Raw genomic sequence first — 20,358 nt, forward strand, 5'->3', positions numbered from 1 at the left:
CTTGTGAGAGCAATGTAAAGCACGACCACGTGTCAATCAAGTGGCTTCCAGATTGTTGCAATGTGTTTCCATAAGAGAAAGAGGGACGGGAGAGGAGAGGGAGAAGGGGAGAAGAGAGGGAAAAAGGGAGGGAGAAAGATGAGGGAAGGAGAGAGTCAAGGGGGATGGAGTGGCAAACACAAAGGCACTACAAGGGAAACTAGAGAACACCCAAAGACACTCTTGAACAGAAGAGGGATCTTGTATTCCAAACTTGTGCATACAACAATGAAGACCAATGTCAACCATTTGGCCTTTTATACAAGTCACCTTTTGAAGGGAGAGCTAACCCTTTCCCTTTTTGCACTCTTCCTCTCTTTACATTCACAAGGCTCTTGGGCCCATATGGTGCCAAGACATCTTCTCTATCCTTTCCTTCCCTCTTTCAATTCCAGCTCATGTTGTGATGCTTCTCTGTGTGTCAAAAATAGCACGTGTGTTAACCATATAATAGCATTTGGGACAATCCTGGCATTAGGAGTTGCTCCAACCAGGGCATTTGGGATAAACCTCGCATTAGGAGGTGATCCTACCCGGGTCCCAAATAGGGCTTGTGTCAACCTCTCCCATCTGGAAGGTTTTGGTGCATGCCTTTGTCCTAACCCATTTGAGTCTCAAAACCTGAATGGCGAGGTCGATATTGAGCCATCTATGGCTCAAAACCCATATGGCCCGTAACTATGCTCCATCCATGGCTGCGGCGGCGGTTATAGTAGATCATGAAGCCTAATCACCTCTAATCACTCATTACCATGCATTCCGTGGCTGTGGCTATTAACATGTGGGGATCTTGAAGAAATGCCCATCATGGAGCCTCCACTCCAAGCTACTCCATGTGAGAGCAATGCAAAGCATGAGCCGACCACATGTGTCACTCAAGCAGCTCCCGAAATGTTGCAATGTGTTTCCACAAGAGAAAGAGGGAAGGGAGAGGAGTGGGAGACTCAGGGGCTTCACCTTATAAAAATTTAGTGTACCACGTGCATTCAAAATGCAGGGTATTTTAATTCGACTTTTCAAAAACATTTAACATGATTACCATAACAAGAGGGGTTTTTCAATTCAATTTTAGAAAAAAATCACTTAGTCCATAAGTAAATAGGGGTGTTATTATTGGGGCGGAAATTTTAGTTGAGTTTTTAAATACCTTTTGAACACATGTGATACATAGGGTTTCTCATAAGTGCACCCCTGGAGGAGGGACAAGGGGAGAAGAGAGAGGAGAAGGGAGGGAGAAAGGGGATGGAGTGGCAAACACAAAGGCACTACAAGGGAAACTAGAGAACACCCATAGAGACTCTTGAAGAGAAGAGGGAGCTTGTATTTAAAACTTGTGCATACAACAATGAAGACCAAAGTCGTGATACATAGGGTTTCTTATTAGTGCACCCCTGGAGGAGGGAGAAGGGGAGAAGAGAGGGGAGAAGGGAGGGAGAAAGAGGAGGGAAGGAGAGAGTGAAGGGGGATGGAGTGGCAAACACAAAGGCACTACAAGGGAAACTAGAGAACACCCAAAGACACTCTTGACGAGTCGAGGGAGCTTGTATTCCAAACTTGTGCATGCAACAATGAAGACCAAAGTCAACCATTTGGCCTTTTCTACAAGTCACCTTTTGAAGGGAGGGCTAACCCTTTCCCTTTCTGCACTCTCCCTCTCTTTACATTCACAAGGCTCTTGGGCCCATATGGTGCCAAGACATCTCCTTTATCCTTTCCTTCCCTCTTTCAATTCTAGCTCATGTTGGGACGCTTCTCTGGGTGTCAAAAATAGCACGTGTGTTAACCATAGAATAGGGTTTGTGACAATCCTGGCATTAGGAGTTGCTCCAACGAGGGCGTTTGGGATAAACCTGGCATTAGGAGGTGATCCTACTCGAGTCCCGAATAGGGCTTGTGTCAACCTCTCCCATCTGGAAGGTTCTGGTGCATGCCTTTGTCCTAAGCCATTTGAGGCTCAAAAACCAAATGGCGAGGTCGATATTGAGCCATCTATGGCTCAAAACCCATATGGCCCGTAATTGTGCTCCATCCATGGTTGCATCCGTTAAAGTAAATCATGAAGACTAATCACCTCTAATCACTCATTACCATGTATTCTATGGCTGTGGTTGTTAACACTTTTTTGCTATCAAAGTTCTTCTTGTTTAACTTAAAGATTCCATAATTTTTCAAAATCCAAATGGGACTCTATACTTGGATATTGATGAGAACATAAGCATAGTTTTGGTTACTAAGTTATTTTACCTTATTTTTCTCATCTACTAATAATTTTTTTTAAAGTCACAAGCTCCCTTTTTTCCATTGTTCTTTTCATTCTTTTATAAAAAAATTAAATTGTAAAATTGGATATATTCTAGTCTTGTGACACACACACACACACACACATGCATGCACACGGATGCGCACGCGCGGACTTTTGTTTGGGGAAGGGGTGAAATATTTTGTCATATTATCATAGAAAGCAATCTCATAAAAAGGGACAACCGTTAGAAACAGTAGAAGACCTCACTATATGACAAGTATGCATGATAATTAAGGTCATATGCATGTGGACAATCATAGAATTGATTGTCATAAGAATGCATGGAAGAATTGATATTTAGCTAGAGCGAGATCACCAAAGACATGATGATTACGGTCTTTCTATAGGGTCCATAATGCCCAATTATAATGACCCCTGTCCCCCTCCCCCCCAAGCCCAAAACACACACACACAGAAGTTTGCCATCAAACCTTAAGCTTAGCTCAAGTGAAGTTAATAAAATGATCCACTCATCCTCCGTACAGCTAAGATTATTCAGTTGAAGTCAGAGACAATTATGTGAATAAGTTATGAGAAGATTGAGACAATTAGTTCAATATTCTAACATTTGCACTTATAGGCCTATATTACGCAATCATTAAAAGCATGTAACCTTTTAAATGCCCCCATGAATATTTGATTTGTAAACTCATATTGAAAGACTAGCATGAAGAGAGCCTATCATAAAGATTAGAGGAAATTTAGGGCAACAAAGGGCCCCTTAAGGAGGTGAAACAAAAGCTCACATGCTACTTGGATTCTTCAAGCCAATACTTTCATGAGACATAAGCTCCAATGCCATTTATGGTTTGAATTTGAATTTTGGAGGGAAAATTAGAATTCTAATGCTCCGTGTCCTAAAGCTATCAATGTATAGGTCATTAGAAAGATCTTGACGAGAGAATTCTAAAAGTATAAGGTCTGACAAATTTGGGTCAATCTTGCTATATGTTGTTCTTGGCCACCAAAATATTCCTCCAAAATGCCCATGAACTTTTTGAGAGATTTGAGAATGTCCTTGGGATAATTATAAAAACCATAGAATATAGTCCTATTTACTAGCGTTGACAACCTCCTTAGGATAATTATAAACAAGCATAGAATATAATGTTCTCCCTCTCAACTTCACATTTCGCAAATTTTGTAAAGTAACCTAAACTCAACAAGCACAAGGTGAAAGTGCCATGTTCTCTCTTGCGCGTGCACATGCGTGTACACCAAAAAATGAGTGCGAGCCCATGTGCATCGTGCACACGTGGGGGGGGGGGGAGAGAGAGAGCGCACCAAAGTGGGCATGCAAGTGTGATTGTATGGTGTACATCTGTGCAAGCCAACATGCGCGTGAACGGGTGCATGTGCGTGCACATTTAACCTACTCGAGCACGTGCACACGCGGGTGCATGTATAAATGTATACATCATTAGAAAGATCTTGATGACACAATTCTAAATAAAAGTATAAATGTTGACAAATTTGGGTTATTCTTGCTATATGTTGTCCATAGCTACCAAAGTTCCCTTGCAAATGCCCATGAACTTTTTGTGAGCATTGAGAACCTCCTTGGGATAATTATAAACAAGCATAGTATATATAGAATATACTGAAGGCCCTATTAACTTCACATTTTGCAAATTTTGTGAAGTACCCAAAACTAAACAAATTGGGATCCTAGCACAAGGTGAAATAAGTCCATGTTTTTTCTCGCGTGCGCGTGTACATGTGCACCAAAGTAAGACTGCACGTGCGTGTGCTCGTGAGAGAGAGAGAGAGAGAGTGGACACGCGGGCACGTGTGTGTTGTATACATGTGCGCATACGCACGGGGGTGCATGGTTTGTGCGCATGTGCACGTGCGCTTAACCCAAATCAAATGTGTGCACGGGTGTGCGTGCATGTGTGTGTGTGTGTGAGAGAGAGAGAGAGAGAGAGAGTGTGTGTGTGTGTGGTAGGCTACTTTATACAACATGCAAGAAATCTCCTTGAGAAAACAAGGGAGCATGAACATTTAAAAGAGCTCTAGCTCTAGTGTGGTTTGGCAAAAAACATTCTAAAACATAGCTCTGATGATGTGGGCAACACTATTCTTAAAAAAATGTCGTGTAAAACTCTAATCACGTGGGCAGCACCATTCTTCAAAGATATCATGCCTCCTCGGAGCCAACCACCTGAGAAACAGGTGCATTCCACATGTAAGAACCATGACATGGACAAGGATTACCAATAAATCCATCCAATCTGTTTTAATTTATTATAACGCACCCACACCCCACTTACACCCAACCCCCAAAACCCATTTCCCAAACCCCTCAAATACGTCCGCTCTCTTTTTTTTTGGGACCTCAAACCCCCTATCAGGGGCAGAGTGCGTAGAACAAATGGGCACAGGGAGCCCCTGGGTGCTGAGCGAACACACGTACATCCCGCACTCACGCACTCGCTCAACCACCAAGCCAGTCCCCTGGCCGTTCACTCTCAACACCATGTCTTGCCATAGCGAATTCCGCTTGAAAGTGCGATGGATGCAAGCACTGGTAGAGAGGTCATTCTGCTGGATCGATTCCATCACCAAAATCAGATGAACACGAAGCCGATATTGTATGCAGTGAAAGCGATACAAATTGTCTTGGTTTCATCCAGAGAAAGGGAGCACGACCGAAGCACATGCACTCCGTTTCTAGCGCACTGCTTGAAGATCCCGGAAATACAGCCCCAGATATCGGATGGATGCAAAGAAGTCCCATCTAAAGATTACCGGTCGATGCAAACTTTTACAGACTACTCGACCGGCACATCAGAATGAGAGACTCAAATCGATCACAAGAATTTACGCTGACCTGCATAAAGGATCTAGAAATTCGTCATTTGGCCTCGACATGGGGCGAGATGCGATCCCCTCTGTAAACGAAGGATGGATCAGAATCCTTGAAGTAATCGGAAGAGGAACCAAATGGGTCACGCTTGACGTGGGAATTCCACAGAACTGAGAGGCGAAGCTTCCGCATAATCGTGCCCGACCAATTCCTCTAGCTCCTTCACAACCTCGCTCATGGTCGGACGATTGGCAGCACTACCTTCCACACACGATAGCGCGATCCTCACGAAGCTCTTCAATTCCAGCATGCACTCGTCTTTGATCTTCGGGTCTACCATTGACTGGAGCGCTGATATCCCTCCCTTCTCAATCTTTTCCTTCACCTCACGTACTACGTACTTTCCATGCTCGATTGGCGGCCTCCCAGTGATCAACTCCAGCATCACCACGCCAAAGCTATACACGTCGCTTTTCTCCGTCAGCTGCTGTGACAAGTAGTACTCCGGGTCCATGTATCCCTGGAACGCATATTAACATTTATGGGAACATCCAGAAGAAGCTAGCTATGAAAGAACGGCAAAATCTCGATCATGCTTGCTCGATTTTCATACCAAAGTGCCTTTCACTTGCGTAGAAACGTGTGCTTTTCCTGTACCCTCAGGTCCAATCTTTGACAAACCAAAGTCGGCGACTTTAGCGATGTTCTTTTCATCAAGCAGGATGTTGCTGGACTTGATGTCCCTATGAATGATAGGAGGGTTGGCCAACTCGTGAAGATATGTAATACCTCTTGCAGCCCCTAGAGCGATCATAAGCCGACGGCGCCACCCAATTCTCGGGCCACTACCCTCTATATCGGTAGTGAAGAATATCAGTACTACTGTTCACAGAGATTGAGAAAACTACAACTACGGTTTTTCTTGGAACTTTTCAGCTCTTAAGCCCAAAATATAACTAAAACATGAAAAGTTTAATATGAAATCAAAAAAACAAATCTCCAAGATGACATTGAAACGAAGCTCTAACAAAGGATCTCACCTATAATAATCTCTCTGAGAGTCCCCTTCGCCACGTACTCGTAGACAAGCATTTGGTCTCGCTGCTGAAAGCAAAATCCAACCAAGCTGACCACATTTTTGTGATGGACACGAGAGAGGAGCTCGATTTCGGTCTTGAACGCCGTGGCACCTTGCCTGGAATTTTCATGTGCCCTTTTAATTGCCACTTGCTCCCCAGTCGAAAGCACTCCTTTGTATACCTGTCAAGCAGATGGAGGTAAGGAGAGCAAACAAAACATTTCAAGGGATTAAGTAAACTTGCTCACGGATGCACACATTTTTCCATCCTTTTTTTTTCACCCATTTATCTATTTTATATTCGAGCATGTGATTTTGTATATGTTCATGTTTATTTGGTCACACGAGTGAGTGTTGTTTGAGTTATCTCTTTACAAACCTACTCATTATAAGTACATAGATCTCTTCTTTTTCCATGGTTTATGTTACACCATCCTATAGTGGTGAGCCTCACAACTCAAGATTATTGCTCTCTTCTTTTTCCATGGTTTATGTTACACCATCCTATAGTGGTGAGCCTCACAACTCAAGATTATTGCTGAAGATGAAATTGTAGTACCATAACATATACTTTTTCATCTAGATAAGATCTCAGCCAACCAATGCTAATGGATACACTGACATTTTCTTTCCAACCACCCTTACTTAATTCAACTTTATGGGTAGACACTTCAGTTTAGTACAGTTGCTTCGTGGTTTCGAGTTGGAGGACGTTGATTTAGTGACAGGGGGAATGCCACAAACATTTATTTAATGTTTGTGCACATATTATTGATCACATGTGTGATTGTTTATGTGAATTTTGTGCTATAAGGCCCACATACCAACCAGGATATAATCAAATCCAATGACGTAGTCATTATCATTATATAGATATCTTGGTTTATACACAACTGACACTAGAGATCCAGTCACATCTGGGTGACAGGATGCTGCAACCTAGCACATGCAGTGGGCTCCAATCCATAACCCCTAGGGTTGTCCAAGTTTGCAGAACGTGATGTTTCTTTACTAGATCACCCTCCTATTTACATCTCTCACAAGAGTAGAATTGGTGGAGGATCCACTGAGTCTCTATCCTCATTTATAAGGTCTCTAGACCCTGAGTTCGTAATATCTTTGAGGTGACTCTTCATGTGTTACACCATAATGCTAGGTTTTTACAAGAATACAATGAGATGACATGAGAATTAAACAAAGAATTAGGCATAATCTCTAAACACAATAATCTTTTGAGTGTATTTCATTTAAAACTAGCCACTCACCCATACAATAGCACATACAAGCACTAACCATAACTGAGTTGGATACAGGGGCCTTGGGGGTCTAACATTTTACCATAATATTAAAATACAATTGATTGAAATAAATGTTATCCTATTCCTAATTTTTTAAGCTAGAATTAACTATCTAAATTAACAATATAACTACTCTAGCTAAAATAAAAGCTACTTTTACCTTTCTTGTTGTCACCACAATGCAAATATCCTAAGTCAAAGTACAGTTGACCATTTATCTGATCATAATTAAAGATACCTGACTTCGGTCGGGGAGACTTGGTTCATTTTTACCAAGAGGGTTAACTACGGTTAACCAGAGAACCACAGAGCTGACTACAGTCAGAGAGTGTTGATTTCAGTCAACGAGACTTGGCATGCGCCAAGAGGGTTAACTATGGTTAACCAAGATGTGCCAACTTCGATTGGACAGTTGTGCCAACTTCAGTTGGAGAGACTTGACTATAATTAAGGCGCCTCAACCCTTGGTCAAAGCCCCTGAATTATGATCAAGAGCGTTGACTTCGGTCAACCAGAGAATAAATATGTTTGTTATATTTGTTATGTGTGCACATGTGTTCAGTGGGGACGCCCACCGTGACTAGAATTAGTCCACAGTGTGTTATTTGCATGCAAAGCGCTAACAATTAATGGGTACCATGGTGGTGCACTTTAATTAATTGTTGCAACAGGTACTAGGAAGAGTTATTTTCCTAAGCGCTACGGGAGCCTAACAAGAGTCTAGGAGGTGGTTTGCGTGACCAAGTGCTTCGAACACTCCAGAGTTGCGCTTAGTGGCATGTAATTAGGAAAGTAATGTAGAAATTGACAACTGGCTTGTTGCCAAGAAGGGGAGCCTTAGAGCTCATGTAATGACTCATTCATGTTTTGAGATTTTTGTACACACCTTCCACGCTGAACTATGTATTCTTTCTTTTCTCAAGTAATAAAATCCTTCGGGGGGGTCCAGCCCGACGATTTTTTCCTAGTGTCTTTGTTGAGAGAGGGAGAGAAACGAGATTGTCTCTGCTGTCTTTTACGAGGAGAATTTCGTTGGTAACAGAGCCAATGCTCATGGACTCCCTAGGCTATGACGATCTAGTGAGAAGGCAATAGTGGCTAATAGGCAGAGATAGTGCAGAGTGTTTCGTTCTAGATCGTATGGTGATGGTGTGGGCACAAGGGGTGCTGGCTGGTAGGCCTGGGGCCTCGTGTCTATGACAGCATAAGGATGCCTTTGACCGAGAGTCAAAGAAAATGGAAGCGATCAAATTCCCAACGAGTGAAGTAGCTGCCTGGGTATCGCGTGAATGCTCGAAGTGATATTTGGCTTCCTGTGTCAATTTGCATACCCTAGTGAAGGCGATAGCGCTCCAGGAGGCTATGCTATGGCGAATTGTTGAGCAGATGGTTTCGTTACGTGGGTGGTCCCGTTATATATTTGCGCAACGATCGACGAGGCTTCCATGAAGGCATATATGGAGCAGGTCCGTGGCTTGATGGAAGGTTCATAACGGAGATTAGTTGGGCTGGTTACGTTGAGTGCTGAGATAAGAGCTTTCTTCTTTCTTTCTCATCAGACGTGAATGTGCGATCCGTGATGGTCTACATAATTATGTTGCCCGTCTTCAGCCCAAGGATTAACCTTAGGGTGACGTGGCTTTTGTGACATGGCAGACACGTGTACTACGCTAACATGGTGCCTAGCCAGGCAACAAATGATGTAGCAGGTCAGCAGATGATGTGGCGTGCACACGTGTGGTGCTGACGTGGTAGTACATGTGGCAGCCAAGTGGCAAAGTACTCAGGTAATGTGGCTGTACATGTGGCATCCAGCTCAGATGCTAACATGTGGTAGACAAGTGGCTAACCCGTGGTTAGTATAACTGTGGTTAGTTGACCCTGGTCAGAGGTCCAGCTAGTTGGCCTAACTAGACCATAGCTAGTTAATTAGACTACAGGTGGGTTGAGAACCAACCAAACCAAAATAGAACCAATCTGGTCAGTTTGACCAGACAGTAACTATCTAGTCCCAGACCTAACCAAGACCAAAGCCAATCAGTTAGGTTAGTATAACCAGTCGGTTACCCATCTAGAAAAAGATAGTTGTAGAGATTGTTTATGCCAACAGTTTTCACCAACTTGTTAGACTTTTACTGTCAGAAAACTAGCAGAAACACAATAAAATCAGAGATTTGCAGAAAAGAGAAAATGTACGCCTTTGTGCTCAGAAAAGATGAATCATATGCATTATGAGTGCTTTTTGTAGTAGCCAGAAAAGGGGCAATATAGTTGTTGATGCCTTGGCAACTTTGTGGGTATATGCCTTAAGTTGATAGCCTAGTACTGGCATAGATTGTGAATGCAAGACACCTCTTGTTGAGGTAATTTCTCTCTTTGAAAAGCAAAGCTTGTGTGCATCAATTGCATACATAGTGTGTGTGAGAAACTTGCAAATCTCAGACGAGTTGTAAGAAAATGACTCAATCACCTATCCAATGGGATTCACAAGATAGGGATGCACATCCAAGACAGAGAAGTGTGGAGCAAAATCAACAAGAATTTGAGCACATGGCATGCACTTGTATGCAAGAGATTGAAAATCTCAGAAAGGATCCAAGAGCTCAGCATTTGTTTCAAGCTGAAACTATGCCTAATGCAGCTTATGATGTGCCAATGCTAGAGGCACACTCCCGTGTACAGCCAGAGAGAGAAAGATCTCATAGGGGACGGTCTCGTAGCAGAAAGAGATCGAGGCATCATCATCTCCCAGTCCTTCACCGTCTACCTCAATCTCGACTTCTGTATCTTCTTCTTTATCAGATAAACCATCTAGGAAAAGAAGGAAACACAAGAAGTCTAGGAAGAGTAAGTCTTCTAGAGAGACCAAGGAATTCAAAGAGGGAGGCAAATCTGTCAAGTTTATGACCTATAATGGACAATATGGTCATACAGACGAAGCATTGCAGTTCATGAGGTAGTTTGATGCTGCATTCGGTACAGAAAAGTTTTCAGAATCCTCCAAGTTAATGGTCAGTTTGCACTTGACAGTGACAGCTAGTGCATGGTGGAGTGCAGAGACCACAGATGGGTCAGCCCCAAAGAGGTGTAAGGACTTCAAGAAAGCCTTCTACCACAGCAGTTTATGCCTAAATAGTTTAGAGATCATGTTCTTCAAGATTGGGACAGTTTGCATATGGATGCAGGAGATACAGTGGATGTGCACAACCAAAAGTTTTGGGATGCTTATTTGTAGGTTGCACCTTTCAAAAAGATCTCCAAAGGAACCCAAATGAGAAAGTATAGAGCACGTCTCAGTCCAACAATTCAGGCAGTACAGTGAATGCTTTGGGGGCAAAGAACATTCAAGACCTTATGCATTCAGCTTCAGTAGCTAGTCTTGTGCCGTTACAAGATCCATCCACAGTACTATCCTTGCATGCAGGACATGCTGAAAGAAAGAGAACTGATTTTTCAAAATCAGAAAAGAAAGAGTATCCCAAGGTTGAAAAGAAAGGGTTTCAACCTCAGAAGCCGAGAGGTACTCAGTTTTCAAAGTCATATAAAGGAAAATCCCCGTTCACTCCTGAACAGATAGTTGAATTCCGCAGAGATGGGAAATGCTTTAGATGTGGAAAAGAGGGGCATATAGCTGCCCAATGCCTTGAGAAGCCTTCGGGTTCTAAAGAGCAGAAAAAGCCACAAGTACCATCGAGGCCAATGGTGGGAGCAGTCCCAGATGTTTTGGGTAGTACCTCTGACCCAAAGGAAAAAGAGCTTTTGCTATCATGGGGAAAGATAAGAGATTAGCAAGCATTAATCCTATTTGATCCAGGGTCTACAGACAATTTCATATCTGAAGATTTAGCCCTGAGATTAGGGATGAAAACTGAAGAGCTAGGGAAAACTCTTGATGTGCTGATCAAATGTTCCAAGGGAATCCAGTGCAAGTTACTGCTTTGATTGGAAAGCTTCATGTCCATGTGCAGAGCTATGTAGATTAGGACTTCTTAATTTCTCCTCTCAAGTAGCATGATGTTGTACTTTGGTACACTGTGGTTCCATCGAAAGGAAGTAACGATAGAATACCCTGAGAGGGTACTGAGTTTTATCCATAGGGGGGAAAACCAGCGTTTAGTTGCTAAAAATAAAGGGGAGGCTATCCCCATTGTATCTGATGTTACATGTGGTAAAGCAATAAAGTGTGCAATTTTTGCATACATGGTTTTTACAAGGTTGATTCAGCCCAACTCATCTCCTTTTTGCTCACCAGTACTTCTAGTACATAAGAAAGATGGTTCTTTTCGAATGTGCATTGATTATCATGCATTGAATAAGATGACCATCAAAAATAGATTTTCGATACCATGCATAGATGATGTGCTGGACCAACTCAGAGGAGCAACAGTTTTCAATAGGATAGACTTGAAGAGTGACTATCATCAAGTCACGATACAACCACAAGATGTGCATAAGACAACTTTTCGCATGACATTTGGGTTGTATGAATACTTAGTGATGCCTCTTGGGTTGACAAATGCTCCAACCACAGTCAATTGAATGATGGATCGCATCTTCCAAAAGTACAGGCATTTCACAAGTACTTTCTTTGATGATATCCTAGTCTTTTCAAAGACGGATGAAGAGCATAAGGAACATCTTGCTTTGGTATTCCAAGAACTTTGAAATCATCAGCTTTTTGCCAATAGCAAGAAAAGTGAATTCTTTTTGGAAGAGATCCATTATCTGGGGCATATAATATCCAAAAATGGGATACATATGGATCCTACAAAGATCCGAGCCATCCAAGAATGGCACTGTGCATGAAGTCCGTAGTTTTTTGGGACTTTGCTCCTATGACAGGAGATTTATCAGGCATTTTGCTGATATTGCAGCTCCACTACATGACCTTACTAAGAAAAATGCAACCTTCACATGGGGAATATCATAGAAGAAAGCATTCAATACACTCAAGAAGAAGTTGACTACAGAGCCTATTCTAATCTTTATCAACCTTTTGATGTTGATTGCGATGCTTGCGGAGAGTTTGTTGGGGCTGCATTACATCAGAATGGACATGTAGTAGCATACGAGAGTCGAAGATTGCGTGACACTGAAAGATATCTAGGAATCTATGAAAAAGAATTGTTGGCTGTAGTTCATGCTGTGAACACATGGAAGCACTATCTTTTGGGTGCAGATTTTATTGTTAAAACAGATCACCAAAGTCTGAGATATTTTCTAACTCAGACAAAACTTTCCGAGAAGCATATGAAATGGGCAAACATGTTGTCAATGTATCATTTTCAAATTGTCCATACCCCAGGAATTCGGAATAGAGTGGGAGATGCCTTGTCCCGAATACCCCAGGTCAATAATGTGACTATTGCTTATCATCGGGACCTGGAAGGCATGAGGAAACAGTATGCTAAATGATGTAGATTTTGGCAAGATTTTACAACAAATGCAAGAGGGGCAGTCCACCAATCACTATTCCCTTAAAGATGGGTATCTAATGAAAGATGACTACCTTTGCATCATCGAAGAGACCTCCAGATAGTTTACAGCCAAGTCTGGATAGCAATTGAAAGGTCTCAAGAGAAACATAAAAGAGCTGCAGATAAGCATAGGAGACAGTTAGATCTCAAGGAAGGGGATTGGGTACTTTTGAAGTTCGAGAAAGCTAGGCTCTGTAAGTTTAAAGGCAAATAGAAAGTGTATGCAAAGTTATCTCCAAGGTACTATGGCCCTTTCAGGGTTACAAAAAGAATAAATGAGGTTGCATACAGGTTGGCATTGCCAGAGCATTGGAGGATTCACAATACATTCCATGTGAGTCTTCTAAAGAAATTCCAAGGGCCAGAGCCTACAGAGCCTGTATCAGAGGATCCACCAGAAGTGGATGAGCTGGACGAGGTCCTTCAGCTAGAGCAGATTGTGTACCATACTGTACGCAAAGGCCCTCAAGGCAAGGAGTTTTACAGATATCTTGTAAAATTCAAGAATTATACGGCATTAGATGCAAAGTGGATGGATGAAGACATGTTGTCCGATCATCCACAGCTTTTGGATGTTTACAAGGAAGCTTTTCAGTTGAGGTCAACTGAATAGAAGCCGAGGGGATATCACCACAATGCAAATATCCTAAGTCAAAGTACAGGTGACCATTTATCTGATCATAATTAAAGAGTTTTCATATGTGTTAATTATGATCAAAGAGTTTTTCTATTGGTCGAAGAATTGACTACGGTCAAAGATACTTGACTTTGGTCAAGTAAACCTGACTTCGATCGGGGAGACTTGGTTCATTACCTAAGAGGGTTAACTGCGATTAACCAGAGAACCACAAAGCTGACTACGGTCAGAGAGTGTTGATTTCGGTCAACGAGACTTGGCATGCGCCAAGAGGGTTAGCTACGGTTAACTAAGATGTGCCAACTTCGATTGGAGAGACTTGAGTATAATTAAGGTGCCTCGACCCTTGGTCAAAGCCCCTTAATTATGATCAAGAGCGTTGACTTCGGTCAACCAGAGAAAAAATATATATTTGTTATATTTGTTATGTGTGCACGCGTTCAGTGGGGACACCCACCGTGACTAGAATTAGTCCACAGTGTGTTATTTGCATGCAAAGCGCTAACAATTAACAGGTACCATGGTGGTGCACTTTAATTAATTGTTGCAGGTACTAGGAAGAGTTATTTTCCTAAGCGCTACGGGAGCCTAACAAGAGTCTAGAAGGCAGTTCGCATGACCAAGTGCTTCGAAGACTCCAGAGTTGCGCTTAGTGGCATGTAATTAGGAAAGTAATGTAGAAATTGACAAGTGGCTTGTTGCCAAGAAGGGGAGCCTTAGAGCTCATGCATTATTCATTCATGTTTTGAGATTTGTAAACACACCTTTCACGCTGAACTATGTATTCTTTCTTTTCTCAAGTAATAAAATCCTTCGGGAGGTCCTAGCCCAACGATTGTCCTCGGCCCTAGTATCTCTGCTGAGAGAGGGAGAGAGGGAGAGAAACGAGAGTGTCTCTGCTGTCTTTTACGAGGAGGATTTCACTTGTTCAATTTCAGTAATCTAATCGTTTTGTCTCAAAATTGGGGGTATGTGATTTCTTTCTTTTGATTGTCACATTTTGCTTGGCGGAATTTGGAGCTTGCTCTCGACAGACAAAAAGAGTTGCGTGAGTCAGAAAGATAAAGGGAGGAAAAAAATCTAAGAGATCTGGAGCTTGAGAGATCTATATGAAAGCTAGAGATATGGAGCTGAAGAGAGCTGAAAATAGAGCGAAGAAAGAGCTGAAAACCTCTGAAAACTAAGAAAGAAAGCTGCTGAAACGAAAACCCCCAAACTTCTAGAGCTATGGAGCTACATAGGGACTCTCTTGGAATCACCCAAAGGATTGCCAATTGCACTGTTGTCTTGCATGGGAGTTTTGGAGTGCTTGAGGCTGCTCTGGGGCTCGTGTAGGAGGATGAAAACTAGAAAAAGTTTGATGGGAAATGAAGGATGCAAGACCCCCTTTATATAGGGAGCTAGAGGGCCTAGTTGGATGGCCCTAACCAGCACAAATCGTTTGACTATCCAGTCGGTTGGTTGGCTAGTTGGTTGGGCCAGAAAGCTAGCCCTCTAAGTTGCCTAGGGAGGGGCATAAGGGAACCTATAAAATGTGCCTTCCCCAACCCATTTCCTTTGTTTTGGAGCTGCCTCTAGGGCCCTTCTCGGGCTCCTTCCTTGTCAACTGGACATGGAGATCAACCACTTCTTACTAAAACATTGGACCACATTTCCCAATTTCAAGGTTTTTGCAATACTTTAACAAGAGGGAACAATGTGCCTTAAGCATTACCCTTTCCCAAAAAGATTTGAAGGGGCTGGAACTTGAGCCCTTAAGGAAGACCTTAGCTAGGGAAACTCCTAGGAAACTCAACGCGCTACTGAGGGAAATATAGATAGTATTTTTGTTAACTTTCCATCACACCCCATACTCACTACATGGCCATGTATTTAGGGAAGCCCTTATAGCTATTTGGGATTGTTGCAATGAAGTGGTATATAAAAAGACACAGAGTTGCATCAGCCTTGGCATTGCTAGGTCTGGATGTGATCCTTGCTAAGGGAATTTAGTATGCATTATGCTAAGAAACTAGAGCCTCTTGTTGGGAATATCTAGAGTGTCTCTTGCTAGTCAGACTTTAAATGTCATCCCCCTAGAGGAGAATATGTTAGGTTGGAATTTTGAATCTCCTTACCTTGTGCACATAGAGGTATCCTCTTCATGAAAGTTGAGAACCTTTCCAACCAGCCATCCCCCATGATATCTCTATGTGCGAACGGAAACTAGATTATAGGATTTCAATTTCATCAAAATGCATGTGATTCCAAAATAGAGCGTAAAATGGGAATACTGCTTACCTTTCCATAACTTCCCGCTCCAATCTCCGTACTGAAATTGTTTGTAGCTTTCTTTAGCTCTTCATAGGAAAACCATCGTGCCCCCTTAAGCTTAGGAGCATCCCCACTTTCTCCACTACTTGACCCCCAAGATGCTGGATCAAGCCAATCAAGAACGTAAGTGCAAGAGGTTATTTGCTACATTTGTGAATACTTGCTTGCACAGTTTGCCCCAAACTAATATGATTGAAAGCAGAACAACTCTGCTATTTATAAGAGAGCATGGCAGCACAGACATTTGGAGACAAAATCATAGTAGATACCCTTTCTGACAATCCACTTTAAAAGAAACGAGCCTTATAGATTTCACATTACCGAAGGGCCTGCTAAGCTCTACTGCTTTATCTGCCCGGAGCTTCTGCCGTATTGCAAAGAAGCACAACAGAAGAACCACCAACATGAGAATTAATGCCCCCACTGCAATCCCTATCTTTTCACCGGTGCTTAAACCAGCGCCAGAGGTACTGACCCCCACTGCAAGAAAACCAAAGCAGGCATATATCGTGAAGCAATGTTTTCACATTCCGTGCAAAAAAGACCAAGCTTATGGATTTCGTGAAGAGATAGAATGAATAAAGGCAGAAGAGAGAGGGAGAGAGAGAGAGAGAGAGAGAGAGAGAGGTCTCACCGTCATAAGAATAGGGGTCCTGCTTAAACATGGATGGTCCTAATTGTGGCACATGCATCATATTTGCTATCTCTGTTGAGATTCTGTCAACACTATCACGAGTCCAACGAAGAGAGCCATGTGGGAAAAGAAGCACTTTAATAAGCAATTGCTTTTGAGCGTTGAACTCAGCAGAGGGTATCTCTATTTGCTTTTGACTGATGTTAAGCTGGCTCGCAAGAAACGGTTCAAATACTAAGGTTAACAAGGAAATATTGCTAAGGGTCGTAAACGAAGGTGCTCGAAAGATGAAGAGCCCGCTGTAAGGAATTGCACAGGAGCAATCCAGAGGATTTACAGAGAATATTGAGGGACAAGAAATGGAGCAGTTCTCCCTGTTCAGGGAAGTGTATGGCGTGGATGCAACCTTGGAGCATATTTTCGGAGAAAGATTGGTGCTGCCCTGACAGACAGGGTTGCCCTGGAGCCTGCATGTTAAGAGGCTAAACCTTAGTCTCCTTATCCTCAAGAAGATAAATTTATAAAACACACACATAAGAATGGCTACCCATTCACATGATTTTTCATACCAAAATCTCATTGTATACAAGAGAGAGGACAGACATACAAAAGTTCATGATTGTAAGCTCCCTGATCAAGGGATGCAATGGAATTGCCCTCCAAAGAGACAAGTAGCAGTTGAGAGGTGGCCATACTGAGATCTAGAGTGCCATTAATAGAGTTATTGTCAAGTCTTCTGCAACATACGAATTCAGGCACTAAGCATGGGGTTGTTGCCAAAGAAGAGTCGTGAAGCTTTAAAAACATTTATGGACTTTCCATCCTGCCATAAATCAACTCACACTGCTGTTAGACTTGGAAGAGCAAAAAAGCTTGTTGGTAACTGTCCCAATAAGTGAATACCCTGCATGTCCCTACATACATTAACAAATGCACATAAAAGTTTACATGCTAAGGGTAAGAGCAAATCAGTCTGACATGAATCCCAAACTGTTCTGGACAGAAACTTACAAACTGGTCAATCTTGGGAGTGTTGTCAACCAAGAGGGAAAAACAGCATCATCAAGGAGGTTGTTGCTCAGTCCCCTGTTACACTTGGCATGAAGCATGAGAACAAACAGAGACTTGCAGGACCATCATCAAGTCCAGACTCCCCGACATGGTAGAGGAACTTACAAGATTTGAAGGTTGTTGAGAGCTAATAAATTTGGCAGGGCACCTGTGAGCTCATTCCCACTCAATTGCCTGCATTATTCAAGCACTTATTTAAAACACAAATTCAAGGACCTTCCATCTAGTCAAAGGAAGATCCTCAACGCTTACCAAATACTTACAGTGCATTAAGGTGCTTAAGTCCGTTAAAGCTACTTGGAATCGGACCTCGAAGATGATTATTATCAAGCTTCCTGGTTCAGGGTATAAATTTCATCAGCACATACACCCTACACACATGCGACATACTGTCTCTCTCTCTCTCTCTCTCTCACCCTACACACATGCGACATTCTCTCTCTCTCTCTCTCTCTCTCTCTCTCTCTCTCCAAGAGTGTGTGCGCCCGCTTGTGGACAGAGACTTACACTGCAATCTTAACTGCGGAAGACGTTACAGCAAATAATAAGCAAGGAGCGTCCAAAAGCATTTTCGGCTGATAGTATTTTGTTTCCGAGAGAGAGAGAGAGAGAGAGAGAGACTCACACGATTAAGAGCTCTTTGCATTGTCCAATCTCTTGTGGAATCATACCAGAGAGCTCATTCGTGTCTAATAGTCTTCCAGCACGACGAGAGAGGAGGATTAGTAGGTGAGATATGCTGACGATTGTACCAGTCAGAACAAGATTGTTCTCTAAATACATTAGAACCATATTCCCAGGACACATTATGAGAATTCTAGAGATGAAGAACTGACAAGTGAATCAGAGTCATGTTGGGATGGCAGATAGCTCCTGGAATGGATCCGGTAAACTTGTTGTTGTTCAGATGGCTGGAATGCAGTACAAAAGTCAGTCTTTCACGCATGTTTAAAGTCTAGAGACTAGAGAAGCAAAATAGATTGGTCGATTGTTATGTAGTAATGTCGGCAAGGCATTGGCTTAGCTTCATCAACTTACAAATGTTTTGTAGTTGTCAGATTATTCAGTCCCGCATTCATTGTGTTTTGTCCATCTGACGAGAAAGGAAGCGGGCCATCCAACTGATTGAACGCAAGATCCAACCAGTTTAAATTCTTTAGCAAACCCATTTCATGAGGAATCGACCCGCTGAGGAAATTACCGTTCAATAACCTGCGAAGAAAGAACCCGTGCACAGCTCCATGGTCAGATAGCTTTACTTAACAATCAATGTCTTCTTGAGCAAGGGCTGAGATCATGAGTCCTCACAAAAACTTAAGCTTAGAAAGCTGCCCCAACTCCGGGGGTATGGTTCCCGTGAAGAAGTTGGATTGGAGAACCCTGAATGCAAACACAGAACAAAATTACGCTGAATAGATTGCAATCAATGTAGAGAAGAGCAGAGAGCATGGATTCCAGCCGATATACAGATCAATTCTATAGGGGCGGAAAATATAAGAGGTGACACGGGGAGTTCAATGTGGGATCAGTAAGGAAACGTTACATGAGTGTGAAGCACTCACAGAGACGTAAGATTGGTGAGCTGTGCGAGCGAACTCGGAATCGATCCTGTCAAATTGTTGAATGACAAGTCTCTGCAAGTTCAAAACCATCATAATCAAACCAGAGGAGCCTACAAGCATAATTCAAATCAAATTGTAACGGTACCCTCAAAGACAGATTACGCCAGAGAGGCTTACAAACTCGTTAGCGCTGTCAGCAAGCCTATATCTGGCGGAATATTTCCAGTTATTCCGAGGCCAGTAACGGCTCTGCAAGAAACAAATGGTGCATTTCGCATTTGTCACAGGAATCGAGCATACAACATGTCGAATCCACAATCAATTGCAAAACACTCACAGGGAAACAATTCTCTGAGGAACAGTAGTCGCGCCATCACAGGTAACTCCCAGCCACGGTTGCTTTCCGCAGGGATCAACTCCATTCCACCCAACTATCCTCGCTGCTCCCCACGCCTGCTGTAACGCTTGCATAGCGTCCACTGCACTTGAAAACCAACCCGCAAGAGTTTACATCCCTTGCCGAACAGAACTTATGACTAATAACTTCTCGCTACGAGGCAAAAACGACAATGCAAATTTGTGCGACTCGGTATTTCCTCTTCATTCCACTCCATGTAAGCGCTGGTTGCCTGCTTGACCCACGTACGCTAATCTAAACGTCACTCGATGGAGACCCCTCGCTTCGATAACGACTTCACGTATTTGCCCCTTCCAACGTGAAGAATCTGGCCGTCATCCACCTTAAATTGCTTTGCATGTTCCTGTTTGTATTCTCTCAGTTATATTGAGCTCCTGGTCGGAAACTAACCGTCATCTAGGTATGTGTCGCCATGAGCTGTCCGTAAAGACCCGCAAGCACTCAGAAATATGATAATAGCCATTAAGACCCATCGCTGCCACACCCAAAACATTCGTGGTCTCCCTCCCCCCATCGAGCCGCAGTGTTTTGTTCGCCGTACTCGAAATCAGTCTCCCAACGTCCCAATTCGACAGAAAGGACCCAAAGGACGTGGATCAGTCGGCAGTCAAGAAAGCATAACCCAGGCGCTGAACATAAACGTTCGACTAGCTCTCGCTTAGCTGCGTATCGACGTTACGAGTATGTCCTGGATGGTGGACCTCAAGGTAGTTTCGGAGG

At 42.8% G+C, this 20,358-nt stretch overlaps 1 protein-coding gene across 1 annotated transcript; it reads right to left on the minus strand.

The window, feature by feature from the left end:
- Window positions 1–5,218: 5,218 nt before the first annotated feature.
- Window positions 5,219–20,101, minus strand: LOC147903830 (leucine-rich repeat receptor protein kinase HPCA1-like). The gene is made up of 19 exons (XM_087372326.1): window positions 20,029–20,101; window positions 19,558–19,699; window positions 19,398–19,469; window positions 19,221–19,292; window positions 18,967–19,038; window positions 18,697–18,870; window positions 18,495–18,569; window positions 18,284–18,355; window positions 17,922–17,993; window positions 17,764–17,832; window positions 17,599–17,673; window positions 17,430–17,501; window positions 17,195–17,323; window positions 16,588–17,054; window positions 16,275–16,433; window positions 15,921–16,054; window positions 6,191–6,410; window positions 5,764–6,002; window positions 5,219–5,670 (listed from the first exon to the last, which is right to left on the minus strand). The coding sequence occupies exons 1-19, from the start codon at window positions 20,099–20,101 to the stop codon at window positions 5,293–5,295; spliced, it is 2,766 nt and encodes a 921-aa protein (XP_087228452.1). The 3' UTR covers window positions 5,219–5,292.
- Window positions 20,102–20,358: the final 257 nt, after the last annotated feature.

This window comes from Dipteris shenzhenensis, chromosome 3 (assembly GCF_047967505.1).
Source record: "Dipteris shenzhenensis isolate YYH24624 ecotype China chromosome 3, Dip_SZ_1.0, whole genome shotgun sequence".
Lineage (NCBI taxonomy): Eukaryota > Viridiplantae > Streptophyta > Polypodiopsida > Gleicheniales > Dipteridaceae > Dipteris > Dipteris shenzhenensis.

What these genes read in the sequence shown, in the direction of transcription:
- LOC147903830 (XM_087372326.1), bottom strand. Translation starts at nt 20,101, where the DNA reads ATGGCTATTATCATATTTCTGAGTGCTTGCGGGTCTTTACGGACAGCT. An exon ending in CTGACAACTACAAAACATTT is followed by an intron (nt 18,570 to 18,696) that starts GTAAGTTGATGA and finishes ACTGCATTCCAG; the next exon opens with CCATCTGAACAACAACAAGT. An exon ending in CGCAAGTGAAAGGCACTTTG is followed by an intron (nt 5,671 to 5,763) that starts GTATGAAAATCG and finishes TATGCGTTCCAG; the next exon opens with GGATACATGGACCCGGAGTA.